The sequence below is a fragment of the Eurytemora carolleeae genome, unplaced genomic scaffold, assembly GCF_000591075.1.
Source record: "Eurytemora carolleeae unplaced genomic scaffold, Eaff_2.0 scaffold6, whole genome shotgun sequence".
In the NCBI taxonomy this organism is placed as follows: Eukaryota; Metazoa; Arthropoda; class Copepoda; order Calanoida; family Temoridae; genus Eurytemora; species Eurytemora carolleeae.
Genome location: NW_019396148.1, coordinates 223,507 through 242,958, shown reverse-complemented (window position 1 = coordinate 242,958; position 19,452 = coordinate 223,507). Strand labels below are relative to the sequence as shown.

The following is a 19,452-nucleotide window of genomic DNA, read 5'->3' as shown; positions in this document are numbered from 1 at the left end:
GTAAACAGAACCCGTCCTGGTTGTCCTACATAATTGTTTATTCATTTGTTCGTCAAGGAACAAGTAACTTAATTTTCTATTAATAATTCAAAGTAGTCTCCTATGGACCTACAAGCCGTTATATTACACTGATTTAACAGTTCGCTTTTTGTCCCAGGCTACAATTTTATCTTTTAATCATACATTTATGTGATCGCATTTTCTCTTTTATACTTTTTTGATGACGAATGCATTTAAAATTGAAAATTTCGCCCTAGTTAGACAAAAATAGCGATCTGAGACACTTTGATAGAGATATTTTTTTGGCTTTCATCTACAAATATAATTAATCTGTGGCCACGTTCTTTTCGAGAACGCGAGATTGTTATGTATAATGTTTGTCTCGATTTAGAAAAAAATACAATATTTACGATTACGACATTTTCTATCTTGAAGTAATGCTATAGCCAAACTCATGCTGATTAGAAGTCTTGACTTTTAAGGAGCATTTGAGTAGGGTTTGCCAAAAAACAGGTGCAATACAAGACTTTTAGCATGAGTATAGTTTAGCTATTCAGAGGTGGTTTTCAGAAATGGAGTTTCTTGGTCCCAGTCCCAGTCCGGACATTATTTGATTTTACTTAATTACGTGAATTTCTGTACTAAAGACATGCGAGGTTTTGATTTCCCTTTTATATATATATCCGGGTGTTTGTATGGTCAAAATAAAGCTCATCATTAAAAAGTTAAATTTAAACGAAACTCTGTGTGTACTGTAGTTATCTGCAGTACACTAAGCGGAGAGTGAGACGTCGACCAAGAAATATATAGACCAGGAACGGCCATATCTGATGCATTAAATTAATCTATGTACTGCAGTGGGACGAGATCAAAACTAAGAATTCAGGGGCAACGCATCATTTTTGAGGGAAAAGGGCCCAAGGGGTGGAATTAGAATATATTGCTATTGTATTTTCCATATTGAACAGAGAGCAAAAAATCATAAGTATTCGCTTTAACTTGATATATTAATTTGTTTTTTGTTGGACTGTAATATCACATCAGAGCTGTAGTCCTTTCGCTTCAACTTCTGTGGGGGAACTGGGTTTGTTTACATTCGTCCCACAGTGTACAGTAAACAATTTGCGTATATCTGAGTTGGGCGTTCCTGTATATAGTTCCTTGCGCCGACCAATGTGAGTGGTTTTGTGAAATAAATTTCAACTCAGAGCACTTTGCAATATGACGAAAAAATATTTCCCACAATTTCTTTATCACATCATTTACTGGAATTATTTTCCAACATGAAAAACTAATTGATCAGCATATATTAATTAAAAGTTGAATGTTAGTATGCTCTTTTCTATAATTTATACACGAATACTTAAAGGTTTGCTTTAGACGCGTATTTTCTCGAAAAAATGCACAAAAAAACATAATTTTTTTTTTGATCTTTGACGAATCAGTTTGTTGTCCCATTTAAACTATTTATAGTCTGTAAGAAAGGGGGGGGGTCAGTAATAAAAACAGACATCTATTTATACCTTTTGTTGAAATTGATCGGGCATTTTATAGATCTAAGATGAGACAATATCAATCCTGAGGAGAGATGGTTCCTGGATTACAAATGGTACTAATACCTATTCTCCTATTCCTAGGAGTCTTTATAGGTTTGTATATGCTCATGCATTTTTTATTTATCGTTATTCATCAAGTTAAAGAGACAATTTTGATAGAATCAGCATGGTTATCAACTTCATTTCTCATCTTAGTATTTTCCTTTTTCGAGTTTTTAGCTTTACCATCAAGTAATTACGTCCATGTCTTTCTTCGCTTCTCAAGACACATAGGATCTTATTTGCAATATCTAATCGTTTCTAATTAAATCCTAGGTTTTTCTAGTTTCTGCGTAAATAGATGATATTTAATTTTCTTTATTTTCATAACAATCAAGCTAACTCACGCTAAACTCATTTCTACAAGAGAATATGTCATCTGAAATTAATAAAGTAAAAAAGACCGGATTGTAAACTGGTATATAATGATCTTAGAAGTATTACTTAGTACAATAGGCATTATCTGGGATAGATATTATCAGGTATAGATATTATCTAGGATAGATATTATCAGGTATAGATATTATCTAGGGCGGATATTATCTACGATAGATATTATCTGGGATATATATTATCTGGGATAGATATTATCTAGGGTATGTATTATCTGGAATAGATATTATCTAGGATAGATATTATCAGGGATAGATATTATCTAGGGCAGATATTATCAGGGATAGATATTATCTGGGATAGATATTATCAGGGATAGATATTATCTAGGGCAGATATTATCAGGGATAGATATTATCTAGAGCAGATATTATCTAGATATATATTATCTGGGATAGATATTATTTAGGATAAATATTATCTAGGATATATATAATCACAAGCAGCCAAATGAAACTCGAGGACATTTTTCTGTTGGATCCTACAACAAAATTACCTCTAAGCGGGTCACTTGATTATCCTTCGTTGAATAGCAACTCATATGGTACAGGAAAGTGAAATTGTGCAGTTCATAGCAGAAAAGCTATTGCTCCCTGGCTGCAAATAGAAACTAACTTTCTAAATTTGACTAGTAATCCCTGATTTATTGTAAATTTTCAAAGCCTAGCAATATTCATCATATTGTAAACGTTTTAATATTAATTAAGTGGGGATATTACCCAAAATCTTGACCTAATTGCTATAATAGATACATATATAAAAATAGTTGCAGATTTTTGCCTGTAACATTATAACTTGTGTATCTTTAGCAATTAACTATAACTTGAAGTGCAGGAGTGGTGACCAATCACATCCAAGTAGACATGATATGCTGCGCTGAGGCTGCAATTACAATTAAGCAAAACAAATAAAAACGGGGGGGGGGGGAACATCAATACAATGAAAGGGTGATTGTGCACTGTCGTATACTGGCTCAAAACCAGCGACTCTTACACATTTTTTCTAAAGCAGCGCCATGAATGGACGGGCAAAGGGAGACAAGAAAAAGAGAAACTGCGGACATTCAGAAGGAGAAAAGATGAACATTTGAAATTATTAACTATACCTCGCACCAATTTATTTTACAAAAATTATAAAAAATAAATTGTAAAAACATTCTTAAAAATTATCTGGGAATGGTATTATCTGGGGAATGGGTATAATCTGGGATAGCTTTATCAGGGATAAATGGTATCTAGCTGATAATGATTATCTAGAATAGATATTATCTAGGAAAGGAATTATCTGGGATAGATATTATCTAGGAAAGGAATTATCTGGGATAGATATTTTTTAGGATGAATAATAACCGGGATAGATATTGTCTCGGATGAATATTATCTGGGATAGATATTATCTGGGATGGGCAGTATCTTGAAAAGTTATTATCTGGGATTGGTATTATCTGGGATAGATATTATCTGGGATAGATATTATCGGGGATTGGTATTATCTGGGATAGGTATTATCTGGGATAGATATTGTCTCGGATGAATATTATCTGGGATAGACATTATCTGAGATGGGCATTAACTTGAAAAGGTATTATCTGTGACTGGTATTATCTAGGATAGATATTATCTGGGATAGGCATTATCTTGAATAATTATTATCTGGGATAGGTATTATCTGGGATATGTATTATCTGGGATTGGTATAATCTGGGATAGTTATTATCTGGGATTGGTATTATCTGGGATAGATATTATCTAGGATATATATTATCTGGGAAAGGCATTATCTTGAATAATTATTATCTGGGATAGGTATTATCTGGGATAGGTATTATCTGGGATTAGTATTATCTGGGATAGGTATTATCTGGGATAGGTATTATCTGGGATAGGTATTATTTGGGATTGGTATTATCTGGGATAGGTATTATCTGGGATATTTATTATCTGGGATTGGTATTATCTGGGATAGGTAATATACGATCTATGTATTATCTGTTATAGGTATTATTTGGGATATGTATTATCTGGGGTTGGTATTATCTGGGATTGGTATTATTTGGGATATTTGTATTATATGGGATAGGCATTTTATTGGATAGATATTATCTGGGATATGTAGTATCCAGGATATGTAGTATCTGGGATATATAGTATCTGGGATAAGTATTTTGCGGATCTAGGTATTATCCGGGATAAATGTTATCTATGATAGATATTTTATGGGATAGATATAATACGAGATTAAGTATTATCTTGGATATATATACAGAGTTACCCACAAAGGATACGACTTCAGAGACGATTGTACGAAACGGAATGTCAGAATTAAAAAGTCGTCATTAAAAACTCATCCTTTCTGGGTATCCCTGCATATCCCGAATAGATATTACCCAGAATATATAAACATATATAAACATATATATATATATATATACAAGTATTATATCTGACAAAAGAGAATCTTTAGTTCATCAAGTTCTAATCAGATTCTGAACACAGAGAAGCACGAAATAATATTTATATATTAACATAAAGCCTAGACTACACAATACAAACACCTTTAAAACATTTTTAAAAATAGGAGATAAACTTTGATTTAAATAGTTTAGTATGGTAAGGGGACGGGGCAATTATGATGAGAAAAAAGGCATAAGATGAAAAGAAGAAAATAGGATAAAAGTAAGGCGAATGAAAGAAAGTACAGAATAAAAAGGAGTAAAGTAGGACGAAAGAAAGAAAAGTAGGAAAAAAGGAAGGAAAGTAGGATGACAGGAAGAAGGAAAATAAGATGAAAGAAAGGAAAGTTAGGAGAAGGGAAGAAATTTAGGATTAAAGAAAGGAAAGCAGGATGAAAGGGAAAAGTGAAATAAGATGAAAGAAAGGAAAGTTAGAAAAAGGGAAGAAATTTAGGATCAAAGAAAGGAAAGTAGGATGAAAGGAAGAAAATTAGGATGACTAGAAGGGAAGGAATATGAAAGAAAGGAAAGTATAATGACGAAAAAAGAAAAGATTGATGAAACAGAGGAAAGAAATATTAAAGGATAGAAAGTATAATAAAATAATAGCATGTAGTATGAAATGAAGGAATAGAAGGATAAAGGTGGTGTACATTTCTATGAAAGAAAGGTAAGAAAGAGGACAGGAAGGAAAATAAAAATGAAAGAAATAAAGTAAGATTAAAGGAAGAAAATTAGAATGAAAGGTAGGAAAGTAAGAAAGAAAGATAAAGGATGGAAAGTAAGATGAAAAAAAGTAAGATGAAAGAAAGGAAAGTAAGATGGAAAAAAGTAAGATGATAGAAAGGAAAGTAAGATGGAAAAAAAGAAAAAGCAGGAAGAGACTCAGAAATATTTCGAAAAACTAAGAAGAGGACGAAATATATAATATTCTCTACTATTCCTAGAGTACGGAGAAGTATAATATTCTCTACTATTCCTAGAGTTAGGAGAAGGATAATATTCTCTACCATTTCTAGAGTACGGAGACTTATAATAGACTTTACTATTCCTAGAGTACGGAGAAGTATAATAGTCTATACTATTCCTAGAGAACGGAGAAGTGTATAATATTTTCTACTATTGCTAGAGTACGGAGAAGTATAATATTCTCTACTATTCCTAGAGTACGGAGAAGTATAATATTCTCTACTATTCCTAGAGTACGGAGAAGTATATAATATTCTCTACTATTCCTAGAGTACGGAGAAGTGTAATATTCTCTACTATTCCTAGAGTACGGAGAAGTATAATATTCTCTACTATTTCTAGAGTACAGAGAAGTATAATATTCTCTACTATTCCTAGAGTAAGGAGAAGTATAATATTCGCTACTATTCCTAGAGTACGGTGAAGTATAATATTCTCTACTATTACTAGAGTACGGAGAAGTATATAATATTATCTACTATTCCTAGAGTACGGAGAAGGAGGGAATTCTTTATCTTCCTCTCATATAGTAGTCCAGGATACTGTAGTACCAACCTATGGAATACAAGGTAGACCATATTTTAACAAAAATTAATTTTATTTCTTATTTGAACCTTTTATTGTTTCTTAATGAAAGGAACTGAGTCTTTGCCACAAAATCAAATATTCAAACCCCATTATCTTTTCAAACTAACTTTTTAAACCGTTGATATTTCAAACTTAGATTATTTTGTATTATCTAAGGTCTATGACATTCGGTTGCAAAGATAAAGGTAATAGAAAATCAGAATTTGTGGCAAAGACTGAATTCCTCTTCAGGAAAGCATGCTGTTCTATCCTGCTTCTATTCTCCCTTACATGGTATCTACGCGGTTAAATGGTATAAAAACGGAATGGAATTTTACAGGTGACCATTTTAAATGTAACAACAATTAAGTATTTTTAAGACATGGTTTACGATTATGGAGAAAAATAAAACCTTCAAACTGTAATAGTATTGTGCAGAATTAATTAAAAATTACTTTTTCAAATTGCTGGTTCGATAGTGTACACTTATTTAAAACTTTGCTTATAAGCATTTACAATATTTCATCTAATGTAGATTGTCGAATATAATCTTCATATTGTGGCATTTTAAGATTGCTGTTCTCGTCTTGTTCACCGTAACCATAAAAAACTGATGCTTGGATTTTTCTTATCCATATATCTTTGCAGCCTGATTGTGAAAACCTTTGATATTTGATACTTAAATTAATTGATCTAGGAGAATTCATGGTTTGAAATATCAAAGGTTTATAGATATTGAGTTGCAAAGATAAAGGGATTAGAAAATTAAAAACACTCGGTTCCTTTCCACTTCAATCTTCTTTGATCATTCCTCAATTTGCAAAAAATTCTCTATAAATCTGCTTAATTATTAGCTACGTTTTTGCAAAATTTGCGCAAACGATTTAATCCCATTTACCCCGCCTTGATAAAATTATTTTGTTTAGCTACCTACCAGGAAGACCGCATCCAATTACTATTCATCCTTTAGAAGGAATTCATGTTGATGTAAGTATAAAGTTTCATTGTATGATCAATTAAGCTCAAAATTCAGTACTTCTAAAGATTATATTCTGTACACTATTTGTGCTGATGGATTTCTACTGTCTTCAGTCAAACCCATTTTACATTTTATGCCTGAAAAATAAAATAATAAAAGTATTTAAAAGTTAAAACCCAAAACATCCAACAGTCGCTAGGGTTGGTATGAGAGTGCCCCTCCTCTGGTTCTCTCAGTGCCGCGCATACTCGTCCGCTCTTTTTAAAGTTCAAAAGTCTAAGGGATTATGCCCGTCAATTTAGATGAAGCTTATCTATCCAAATTGCCTCAGAATTCACCCTTGACTAACTACAGGACTATCTGCTTTTAGTCTTTTCTATTTGAATTCAATCATGTTTTGATCAATAATTCAACAATCTTTAAAGTAACGGAGTCATCTTTTTGAAACTTTTTTATTTAAAACCCATCCGCCGACATTAAATGTATTATTATGTACATTTTGATTCATTGAGCTTGGTAAAATTCATTATGACAACTCGAATGAAAATCTAGGAAAATTCTAATCCAAAAAAAAATAACAATTTATCAAAATTGACAGGTTTCTATGATATATGGATAAGAAAATTGGAGTTTGAGGTGTTTAATCAGTTCCTTTGATATGTAAGGTCTATAAATCCTACTGAAACATTCTGAACCTTGCACCAGGAACCAGATTTAATAAATAGGAGAAGTAGTTAACCGGTGAACTGGTTGAACCTTTGGTACGTAGTTCAACTACTTCTAACGGCACTATTCATTAAATCTGATCCAGGGTCTAATCAAGGTGATCAAGGATGTAGGACAAGGAAATTTTTTCATTGAGACTTATATAGTCTCAATACCTGGTATATATATATATATAAAATGTAATCTTAATTACTGGAAACTAGAGGAACTGGCGAGACAAAAGTTATTGTTTTAAACTTGATTTTAACATTCTAATGTTTTAGTGTTTTTTGTTTACATAATTTTATCTTTTCTAGGTATCGAGATCTTCCTCCCAGTCAGTTTATCTTCTAAACCTGAGTCTAGCAACTACTGGAAGGTTTAGGTCAGTGTATCTTCTAAACCTGAGTCTAGCAACTACTGGAAGGTTTAGGTCAGTTTATCTTCTGAACCTGAGTCATAGCAACTACTGGAAGGTTTAGGTCAGTTTATCTTCTGAACCTGAGTCATAACAACTACTGGAAGGTTTAAGTCAGTTTATCTTCTAAACACCTGAGTCTAGTTTAGGTTTAGGTTATTTTATCTTCTAAACATGAATCTAATTTGGTGTTACGAGAGTAAATATTCTAAACCTGAGTCAAGTTTAGGTTCAGATTAGTTTATCTTTTAACCCTGAGTCAAGTTAAGGTTAAGGTTAGTTTATCTGTTAAAGCTAAGTCTAATTTAGGTTTAGGTTAGTTTATCTTCTAAACCTGAGTCTAATTTTGGTTTTCTACAGTTGTACAGCATACAAAAGATATACAAATACTAAAATCTAGTTCTAATTGTCTACAGTTTTACAGTCTACAAAAAACTAATAGAAACAATCTAAAACTTTGGATGGTGTATTCAGAATTTGATCTTCATATATTTCTCTGTATAGGTGTGAGGTAAGCGGAGAAGCTCCTATATTTGCTACGGATAGTAAATATGGAGATATGCTGGTTGTAGTTGTACCAGATCAAGGACCAATCATACATGGAGCTAAAACAAGGTAAATACGGAGATATGTTAGTTCTGTTTGTACCAGATCAAGGACCAATCATACATGGAGCTAAAACAAGGTAAATACGGAGATATGTTAGTTCTGGTTGTACCAGATCAAGGACCAATCATACATGGAGCTAAAACAAGGTAAATACTGAGATATGTTAGTTCTGGTTGTACCAGATCAAGGTTCATTCATAGACGGAGCTAAAATTAGGCGGTTTATTGTTGTCATTTGTCAAACGACATGGAACTGGTAGATTTAATTCTATCGAGTAGTTTGGTCAAACAACATGGAACTGGTAGATTTAATTCTATCGAGTAGTTTGGTCAAACAACATGGAACTGGTAGATTTAAATTGATAACCTTGAGTGCATGCTTTGTCTGACTAAGAATGAATCCATGTTTATTTCTTTGATTGATTATTTTCAATCACTTTTAAAATTAGAAAACGGCAATATTGAATATTTTCCATCTTTTTGAACAAATGAAGGTTTAGTGGGTACGCTTGTAAATCGGAAATGACTCTCAGTTTATAGAGGCTTGAAATTTCAACGACAGTTCCCATAAGTGATCGAGATCGAGTGGATAAAAATTTACTTTATTATTAAACACATGTAAACTATTTTGTATGGAGATAATAAATATCTAGATCTTAAAAAAAGAAATTTCAACGACAGTTCCCATAAGTGATCGAGATCGAGTGGATAAAAATTTACTTTATTGATCAAAAGTCATTCACTCTTGTGTGACTAATTTTAAATGGTCTCATTTAAATGAATTTAAAAATGGCCTTTGATTAAAAAGATAGATTTTTTATTAAAAATCTGTTACCCACAAAGGATAAGACTATAAAGACGACTTGAAATTCTTCAAATATGATAATTCTAAATTTAAATTCAGTTGTCTGCCTTGAATATAGTCGTCCATTGGCTTATTTAATGATTTGGCAAAGAAAGAAAGAAAGAATTTTACAGTTACAGTTATCATTAATATAAGAAAACAGACAGTAAAAAATCCTTACATTATTCTCTGAAGTCTGTATGTACACTAGATATGTACCGGGGGAGGAGGTACAACTGAATTGTACTGCTGAGAACACTAAGCCACCGACCAACCTGACCTGGTACATAAATCAGAAACTGGTAAGATTATCCGATACATATAACAATGCACAGATGGTATGCACATTTGAGAAAAATTAGAGTTTTAATCATAGACTTTGTGAAATAAACATTGTCGTCTTCCAGATTTGAACCAAACCAAATTACATCTGTAATTTCCATATTAGATAAAATAACTTTATATCGTTAGAATTCAATATATATACAGAACATTTTCTGCTACTTTCAAATAAAGAGTCGCTACAAAATAATGTCTTGAATTAAAGTTTGGGTTTTAATGCTATGACTCAGTGTGATAGATGGTGATACACATTATAAGGTTTTTCTTTTAAATTTTCAGTTGAAAAGCGTACAAAATACTTTATTATTGTGTTTAGAATATTGGTAAAAGTCATTGAAATATCATACAGATATACATCTTTTAGATTATTTTATAAATTCCAATTACAAACTATCTTCTATTCGATACCATGGAGTTTACCTCAAAAATCAATACAATATTAAGAGTTATAAAGTTCAAGATAATAATTAGAATATAAATAAAGAAATAACAAATATACTTTTTTTTAGGTTCCAGAAACATATATAACTAGGAATTGTATATTTTTTTACAATTTGTTTAGAAAATGAATCCTAAAAACTTTGCTTGCATAAGAAGTGTACTCGAGCATATATACTGATTATTAACCTTAAAAAAAATATTTTTTCTATCTTTATATCTTTGCAACCTGATTAAGTCTTTTAGGCATCTTAAAAGTATCAAATTGTAAATATTTTAAAATGATTGGAATACAAATCTTTTTGATGAGTAATCAGTTTTTAAGTCTGTCTTGAAATGGGACTTTCTAATTTTATAGTTTTTAATTTTATATGTTTCAAACGTTAAGATATGATTGTGGATTTGTTTGCATTTGCCTTAAAATAATTGTTTGTGCACGTCCTGATTTTCAACTGTACCATTTTAATCTTTAATTGATAAATAACTATTTTTAATTCTCTCACTTCGAAATTTTTTTTGGAACATGATCTGGGTAGCTCATATTTTGCAGATATCTCCTTAGTGTTTTGATTGTACGTTTGGAATTGGAGAAAATTTGGAAAACGTATGAGCTATGAAAAACCTTACTTTTTCTACAAGAAAAATATATAAAAAATCGTTTTCTTAGATTGAAAACTTCTTTTGTTTCTGAAACAAGAAATCCGCAAGCCACTTTAACGAGAAATCATTTTAGTTTTTTTCATGAGAACATGATGGATTGATCATGAATTCGTTAGGTTTAAAGAGTATCGTTGTGAATCGAACATACCAGTCAGAGTCACTTGAAATTAAGTTTACAGTCCCTTTAAAAAGAATCATATTCCCAATATTTACCGATGATTTGAGACTCCGAGGAGTGTTAAACCAAGATTTATGAACTCACATTTCATCTTTAACCCGCGGTCTTTAGACAAGATTGATTACAAACGAGAACTTTAACATTTCATATTGAAGGAAGAATATATCTCTAGAGGGGTTTTGATAGATAGATAGAGGAATTGAGTCTAAGCCACAAACTAAAATTGTCTAATCCTAAAATTTCTTGTAGCCTGATCTAACAAAATTGACACTTGGAAATATCTAATGTCTACGACATCGGGTTTCAATTAGATATGGGAATTAGAAAATCAGAGTTTGTTGCAAAGACTCAATTCCTTTGACCAAGACCCAGTTCGACTTTTTACTTAAACGTACACTTGATACTTGGGCAACAGTAAAACAATACAGCTCCTTAAAAAAAAAACATTTTTTTATGTCCCTACTTTCGCGAAGCCTTTTTATATTAGGATATTATATCGGAAAGTGATAATATGCATTATTTGATTCAAAACTGATTTTATGCAATTCTTTTATGTGATTTATTTTTAAATTTTACTATCAGAAAAAAATCTCCAGATCAAAAGATCAAATTATTTATTCTGAAAAATGTAGTCTGCGTTTTTCGTAATTTGGGCCACATTTTAAATGTAGACTAAACAATATACATAATCCTGGGTTCAGATATCCAATCGTCAACACATCACAAGATTATGAATATTTACACACGAGCACAGTTGGACTTAAATACAGGATAAACAGGTCACATACACTTTTATTATCAAATATTTCCTTATTTTCTTTATCGTAATAGTTTTTATATTAATTTTTATATTTGGAGAAAGTGCATGTAAAACTTTAAATTGCAATTTTTATTTGCACGAATGTGTTATGTTAGTCATAATTGTGTGAGTTCTTAATGTGCATTCTCAATGTTCCCTCTTAATGTTTGTCCTCACTCCTCAATAATGCTTTCTCAATAATGTATTCATGATGTGAGTCCTCAATAGTGCCATTTCTATATGCGTCCTCAATAGTGCCATTTCTATATGCGTCCTCAATAGGGCCATTTTTATATGCGTCCTCAATAGTGCCATTTCTATATGCGTCCTCAATAGTGCCATTTCTATATGCGTCCTAAATAGTGGGTCCGCAACAACATGTTCTCAAGTTGCGATGTAAATTTGCATGTGCTATGTAAGTCAAAATTTCGTGCGTCCTCAAAAGTGCATTCTCAATATGCGTCCTTTTCAGTTTGTTTTCTATTTTTGTCCCTAATGTGCATTCTCAATGTGTGTCTTCAGTAGTGCGTCCTCAATGCGCTTCCTCAATGTGCATTCTTAATTTGGATCCTTAATGTTGTTTCCATAATGTGCGTCCTAATTTATTACGCATCATCTTTAGTGCGTCCTCTTTTGCAGTAGAGATTGTTGATTTATATTGTCTTAGGATATTAGGAACACATAGAGTCTAATAGTTCTAATAATATATAAATAAACTGCACTTTGACAGTTATTTTTAACGATTAATTTTGTTTCTTTGAAAAGTTTTGTTTCTTATTTCTCTCGTCAAGTAACTTTCATGCAGGACGGACTTCGGAGCAGAGACAAACGAAATCAGGATAAAATGCACCGCTTCTATTTACGATGCTTATTACAAGGAAAACCAAAGTGATAAATCATTTTTTTAAATAAGCATCCTTTGTGCTTTCTAGAGGCTGTAGAAAACTTTAAATACTCAAATAAATTTTTACAAATTGTAAAATAATGACCCTGACAGAAGATTTTTCAAGCCTTTCCTAACTAACCTAGAGTGTCATAACCAATTCAGAAAGGTACTTTATCCAATAAATTGAGATAATAATTTTCTTTATTGTCTCTGCAGCATTAATGGGCATATCACTTTTACAAAGAAACTGCAACAGTTGAAAATATTCCGTTCTTGGGTAGACATTAGTGTGAAGTTTACCGTTGACTGTACGTACGTCTACAGTCCTTTTAGATTTAGTTTGCTCCTATTAACCTGTTCCAAGAAGAAAAGAGTAGAATCGTTATGGTTTAGTTTGATCAGGTTTCTGAAGTTTCTGCGGAGAAAATCCGACGGTTTAGGAAGAAAACAGAGGAGATTACTCCAGGTATATATAGGCATAGGGGTCTAGGAAGAAAATAGAAGAGATTACTCCAAGTATAGACAAAGGGGTCTAGGAAGAAAACAGAGGAGATTACTCCAGGTATAGCCTAAACTAGGTGTTTAGTAAGAAAACAGAGGAGATTACTCCAGGTAGAGTCTAAACTAGGTGTTTAGGAAGAAAACAGAGGAGATTACTCCACGTATAGACTTGCTTTGGAAGAAAACAGAAAAAGCGTCAGGTATAGTCTTGACTAGTTGTTTAGGAAGTAAACAGAGAAGATAACTACAGGTACCGTCTAGAATAGATGTTTAGAAAGAAAACAGAGAAGATTACTCCAGGTATAGCCTAGAATAGGTTTTTAGGAAGAAAACAGAGAAAAAAATATAAATTACCAATTCTTAAGAAGTGATTTCCCAAAGCTGTTCCCCCAAATGAAGAAAAAGACGGTTTGAAGAAAGGGGGTTCGGGGTTGGAAATGGGAATAGGGGCACAGCACTGCAACTAGATCTTTTTTAAAAGAGTAGTAAACTAACCCAGGGGAAAGGTGATCTTAAAAATCGTTGTTTTATGAGTATTTTGAACAAGGAGAACAATCCATTTAAATAAATGCTAATCTTGTTTTATGAGTATTTTGAACAAGGAGAACAATCCATTTAAATAAATGCTAATCTTGTTTTATGAGTATTTTGAACAAGGAGAACGATCCCTTTAAATAAATGTTAATCTTGTTTTAGATCCTGTAAGTGAGGACGAGAAGAATGATTTTGGGTTTCTTAGCTCCGGAGTCAATAATCCTTTAGGTTTTCTACTGTATCCGGGTACACCCTGTAGCCCCTGTATCCCATGCATCCCCTGTATCAATGTATCATGTTTGATTGCATATTTACTATTTTCCTGCGTCAGCTTTCATCTGTGATCTGTATTAACTACTGTTGGACCCAAAAACATTGTAATATAAAGACGACATTCAAGCAATCTGAAATTTATTTGATGTTGATATGAAAAAAATTTAAAAGAGCAGAGAACTAAGCAGAATTTTTGTCTTTAGAGTATTTAAAGTCCTTACTTGCGTGCAATAGTCGTCTTCCCTTTTCACAGTTTTGGGTCTTACTGTATTTATTTAACTTTATTCAACAAACAAATTTTTCTAATTTAAACAATTTTATAAATTTCACAAAACACTTTTATGTAAAAACTTAAAAGTTGAATAGTTAAGTCCAATTCCCCCCAATTCAATTAAAATAAAAATTTGATGAAAGTGAAGAGAAAACAGAATATTATTGAAATATGTACTAAGGCTTTCATTACCTGCTTTTATATATTATATTTGGTTTAAATGTTAATAAAATATAAAAAATAAAGCGTTAATAATTATCTTTATTGCTAATTTATATACTATAAGTTATGTGTGAAGAGACTGTAGAGTGTAGACTGTACAGGATTTCCATAAAAAAAGACTTGAGAGATGTCTGTAGGGTATTCTTATTGTATTGTTTTTATTTCTGGACAAAATCATTCAAACCTTCAATGCAGATAACAAAATCGACCTTTTTATATTCAAAGATTATTAGGTTGTTATTATTTGGGTAATCCAGTATATTATGAAAATTATCAAACCTGAAGTAAAAACTTTTGAATTTCAAATCTGTTTATTAAAACTCGAACATTTAGCTTCCCCCCCCCCCCCTTCCTGGCTCGGCAGTTTAATCTGAGTTGTAAATAATATATATTATCGTATGAAGGACTCCCCGCCTTCATGAGAACCATAGCCAAGACCAGAGGGGCTCAGCGCCCATACACCCCCCTGGATACCGCCTTAGGTAAACCCCTGTATTACAGCGATTTATATATGTTCGACTTGTATCCTAAAAACGTCAAAACGAAGAAACCGATTGGTCATTTTTTTGTAGAATCTCATTTTCACATGACCTCACAGACGGCTTATGGTTGGCCGAAATTAGAATATTTTGCCCAGGAAAAAAATGTCGATTTCAAACTTTTGCAACCTCGTCAATGCATTCTAAGGAAGAAATCTGCGAATAATTAGTTTTACAATACATGAATACAAATGGTGGGTTGGAAAGCAACAGTTAAACACTAAAATTGTTTCAGGAAAAAGAGGCGCAAAGCGCTCTGGAAGCAAAGTTTCTAAATTCTCTTGATATATCCTGTAAATATCTTTTTATCTTTGTATAAAATGTTTTTCGGAAATCTAGATCTATTGTCTCCAAATATAATTCAGCCGTATAATATATATATCTAGATATTTCTATAAGTATGAAAATGTTGGTTTATAGATATTTTTAACTTCTACTCTAGCTGAAATTCTTGTTTCAAGTCATCTTATCAAATAAACATCTCAAGCACAAGCACAAATTCATATTGTCAATTTCAAACCTGCATTATGAACTGGAAAAAGTAAAAATCGCAATTAAAATTTGCAGTTTTCATGTTGATCGCTTGAATTCAAAATTAAAAGCATAGGAAAGGGATAAAAATAAAGAATTTGACATGGTAAAAAAGTCAATTTTATTTAATGTTTTTACAGAGATACTTTTTAGTGTCCCCAGTGGTTGTTTATAATAAAACTACTAAAAGATAAAGAAATCAAACATAATTTGTCATTAAATCCACATGTTTCCGGTGATTTTTTAAGGGGAAGGGGATGGTGGAATGACCCGTTTTATCACCTTTTAGATATAAAAGTAAGACAGGGAGAATAATGGTGAACAAATCTAAAGTCTTGTTATCCGTAAAGTTTAAAGTTTTAACCAGATTCAAATACCTTTATCACCGCTCAACCTGGACCAGCCATCAACTAAACAGCATTCAAACTTTCTCAGTTTAAAGATATTTCGCGGGTTTACTGGTAATAAATATTTATCTTTTCGTAGATATGAGTTCTATAATGTTCCATTTCTACTTAAAGAGATTGTAGGCGTAATTTCAAGTAAACCTCTACTTAAAGTGATTGTAGACGTAATTTCAAGAAAATTTCTACTTAAAGAGATTGAAGAGGTAATTTCAAGTAAATTTCTACTTAAAGAGATTGTAGACGTAATTTCAAGTAAGTTTCTACTTAAAGAGATTGTAGAGGTAATTTCAAATAAACCACTACTTAAAGAGATTGTAGAGATAATTTCAAGTAAACTTCTATTTAAAGAGATTGTAGAGGTAATTTCAAGTAACCTCTACTTAAAGAGATTGTAGAGGTAATTTCAAGTAAACCTCTACTTTAAGAGATTGTATAGACGTAATTTCAAGTAAACCCCTACATTAAGGTATTGTAGACGTAATTTCAGGTAAACCCCTACAAAAAGGGATTGTAGAGGGGTATGCTTGATACACAACGATACCCTTGAAACCTTCATTTTGAAGAGAAACCAAAAATGAAAAAAAAAATGGGTTTGGTGTGGAAATAAATAATAAGGTTGGATTTGGTGTGGAAGTTTATATTAAAGTTGGGTTTGGTGTGGAAGTTAATATCAAGTTTGGGTATGGTGTGGAAGTTGATATTAAAGCTGGGTTTGTTGTGGAAGTCAAAATTCAGGAAGGGTTTGGTGTTGAAGTTAATATCAAGGTTGGGTTTGGTGGGGAAGTTAATATTAAGGTTGGGTTTGGTGTGGAATTTAATATTAAGGCTGGGTTTGGTGTAGAAGTTAATATTAAAGTTGGGTTTTGTGTGAAAGTTAATATTAAGGCTGGGTTTGGTGTGGAAGTTAATATTAAGGCTTGGTTTGGTGTAGAAGTTAATATTAAAGTTGGGTTTTGTGTGGTAGTTAATATTAAGGTTGGGTTTGGTGAGGAAGTTGATATTAAGGTTGGGTTTGGTGTGGAAGTTAATATTAAGGTTGGGTTTGGTGTGGAAGTTAATATCAAGGTTAAGTTTTGTGTGGAAGTTAATATTATGATTGGGTTTGGTTTAGAAGCTAATATTAAGGTTGGGTTTGGTTTAGAAGCTAATATTAAAGTTGGGTTAGGTGTGGAATTAAATATTAAGGTTGGGTTTGGTGTGGAAGTTTATATTAAGGTTAGGTTTGGTGTGGAAGTTAATATTAAAGTTGGGTTTGGTGTCGAAGTTAAGATTAAAGTTGGGTTTGGTGTGAAAGTTAATATTAAGGCTGGGTTTGGTGTGGAAGTTTATATTAAGGCTGGGTTTGGTGTGAAAGTTAATATTAAAGTTGGGTTTGGTGTGGAAGTTAATATTAAGGTTGGGTTTGGTGTGGAAGTTTATATTAAGGCTGGGTTTGGTGTGGAAGTTAATATTAAGGTTGGGTTTGGTCTCCCAGTCAAAACCATTTATATTCTGACAATCTTAATCCCAAGGAGATAAAAGTGTAGTCCCTCTAGTTCCAGGATGAACGATCTATTTAGTTCTGTATATATATATATATATATATATTTATATACTCTTTTTATATATAATATAGTTCAGTAAGAATATATATTATATTTATATACATAGAATATAGATTAAATATATCAAGTTTTACTGTGGTCACCAAAAAAAATGTTAAGGTAATTTAATAGATTTATAATTTAGTAGATTTATTGAATACACTCTTAAATACTCCAAGCTAAAGGATAATGGTTCAATCACGTTTAGCTAGAATGGAGTAACCTCAAACAACAGTAAATTGTACATTAGAGTGAAATGTTTTTAATCCTAACTCCTCTTGTTGAAGAGCTATTGAGAGGAACAAATGCGTTTTAATTTCTAATAGGTAACCGAATAAAGGAATTAATTTTTTGCCTCAAACTCTGATTTTTCAAACCCTAAATCTTTGCAACCCGATGTCGTAAACCTTAGATATTTCAAACTATAAATTATGTTAAATAAAATGGTCTATGCTTGAAATATCATATGGATCTATCATCAGATTGCAAAGATATAGGGATTAGAACATTTGATTTTCTGGCGAAAATTCAATTCCTTTGCTTTTCTCATAGTGCGTAAAATCTAAACTACAGTAGCGACGAGGTCAAAAAGTTGTACCAGTATAGATGCAAAAAAATCGTTCTGTCTAGTTCAGTGTGGCGCGTCTGTTTGCTTTTTTATCGAAAACGGCTGAACCGATCAAACCCAAGTGTCTGGTGATATCTCAATGACTCCCTCAACCCCCTCCCTTGGAAAATTATGGTCGGCTGAAAAAAATTGCCCAAAAGAAACGTACTTATCAAATTTTTTGAAAACCAATTTATGTCAATTTCGAAACTTTTTATGCTTTGTGACATCAACAATTTACAAGAAAACGAGGCGCGAAGCACCCTAAGTTCCAAGTACACATAATAAAGATATATATATAGATATATAATATATTTAAAAGACCAGGTTCAGGTTTTCCAGAATATAAATGCCCTGCTAGGTATATAAATAAATGAAATATAATAGGGAATATCAATTATATAATCCCATCTATATAATATAGAGATATAATAGTGTAATAAAATAAATCCCTCCCCTCCTATTTCAACTGCCCACTGTCTCAGCTATGTCAGGGAAATAGGATTTTACAATGAGAACATAATTTTCAATAGAACATTTTTACTCCGACAGTTTTAGCTAATTCTAATTAATTTTGTTTTTAAACATTTTTAGTATCATAAGATTTTATAAATACTGTATTCACCTTTCCCATAGCTATAATTAAGAATTATATTTATTATGTACGGCCCAACACATCATGCAAAATGGCCGCTTTAGTGATGGTAAATTTAAACTAGATGGAGCCTAAACAGGGAATAAGAATAAAAGGAATGTAGGAGTCCTTGTTGTTGCTCCTCAGGACCCTGAGACTGATCATCCAGTAATTGATGATTTAAATTCTCAGTCCGAGGAAGAGCAGGATGTGGTGATGCTTGACATGGACGATGAAGTCGTGGATCATCATAAAGTTGATACATCAAACTCTAGTCATGGGAGTAGATCAGTCTTAGAGATCTCTCTTGATGATGACGATCCTATGGAAGGATCGTCCAGGATGCATATATAAGTATCAGAAGAAGCATGAAGTGTTTATGACGAGTAAGAAAGAAAAGAAGAAAAAGAAGTGTTGAAAGAAAATTGTCCTATCATATGATAAGCAGATCAAGACTTGAGTTCATCTGTTCTCTGAGGACAAGTTTCTCCTAGAAACCAAATTTGTAGAAAGGGTT

The 19,452-nt window shown here is 32.0% G+C and overlaps 1 protein-coding gene across 1 annotated transcript; it reads left to right on the top strand.

The window, feature by feature from the left end:
• The first annotated feature begins 1,558 nt into the window (after positions 1-1,558).
• Positions 1,559-14,603, top strand: LOC111696408 (cell adhesion molecule 1). The gene is made up of 12 exons (XM_023466005.1): positions 1,559-1,649; positions 5,898-5,978; positions 6,229-6,316; positions 6,903-6,963; positions 7,978-8,045; positions 8,583-8,693; positions 9,742-9,832; positions 10,382-10,404; positions 11,850-11,927; positions 12,753-12,825; positions 13,236-13,299; positions 14,031-14,603. The coding sequence occupies exons 1-12, from the start codon at positions 1,589-1,591 to the stop codon at positions 14,210-14,212; spliced, it is 981 nt and encodes a 326-aa protein (XP_023321773.1). The 5' UTR covers positions 1,559-1,588; the 3' UTR covers positions 14,213-14,603.
• The last annotated feature ends 4,849 nt before the right edge of the window (positions 14,604-19,452 follow it).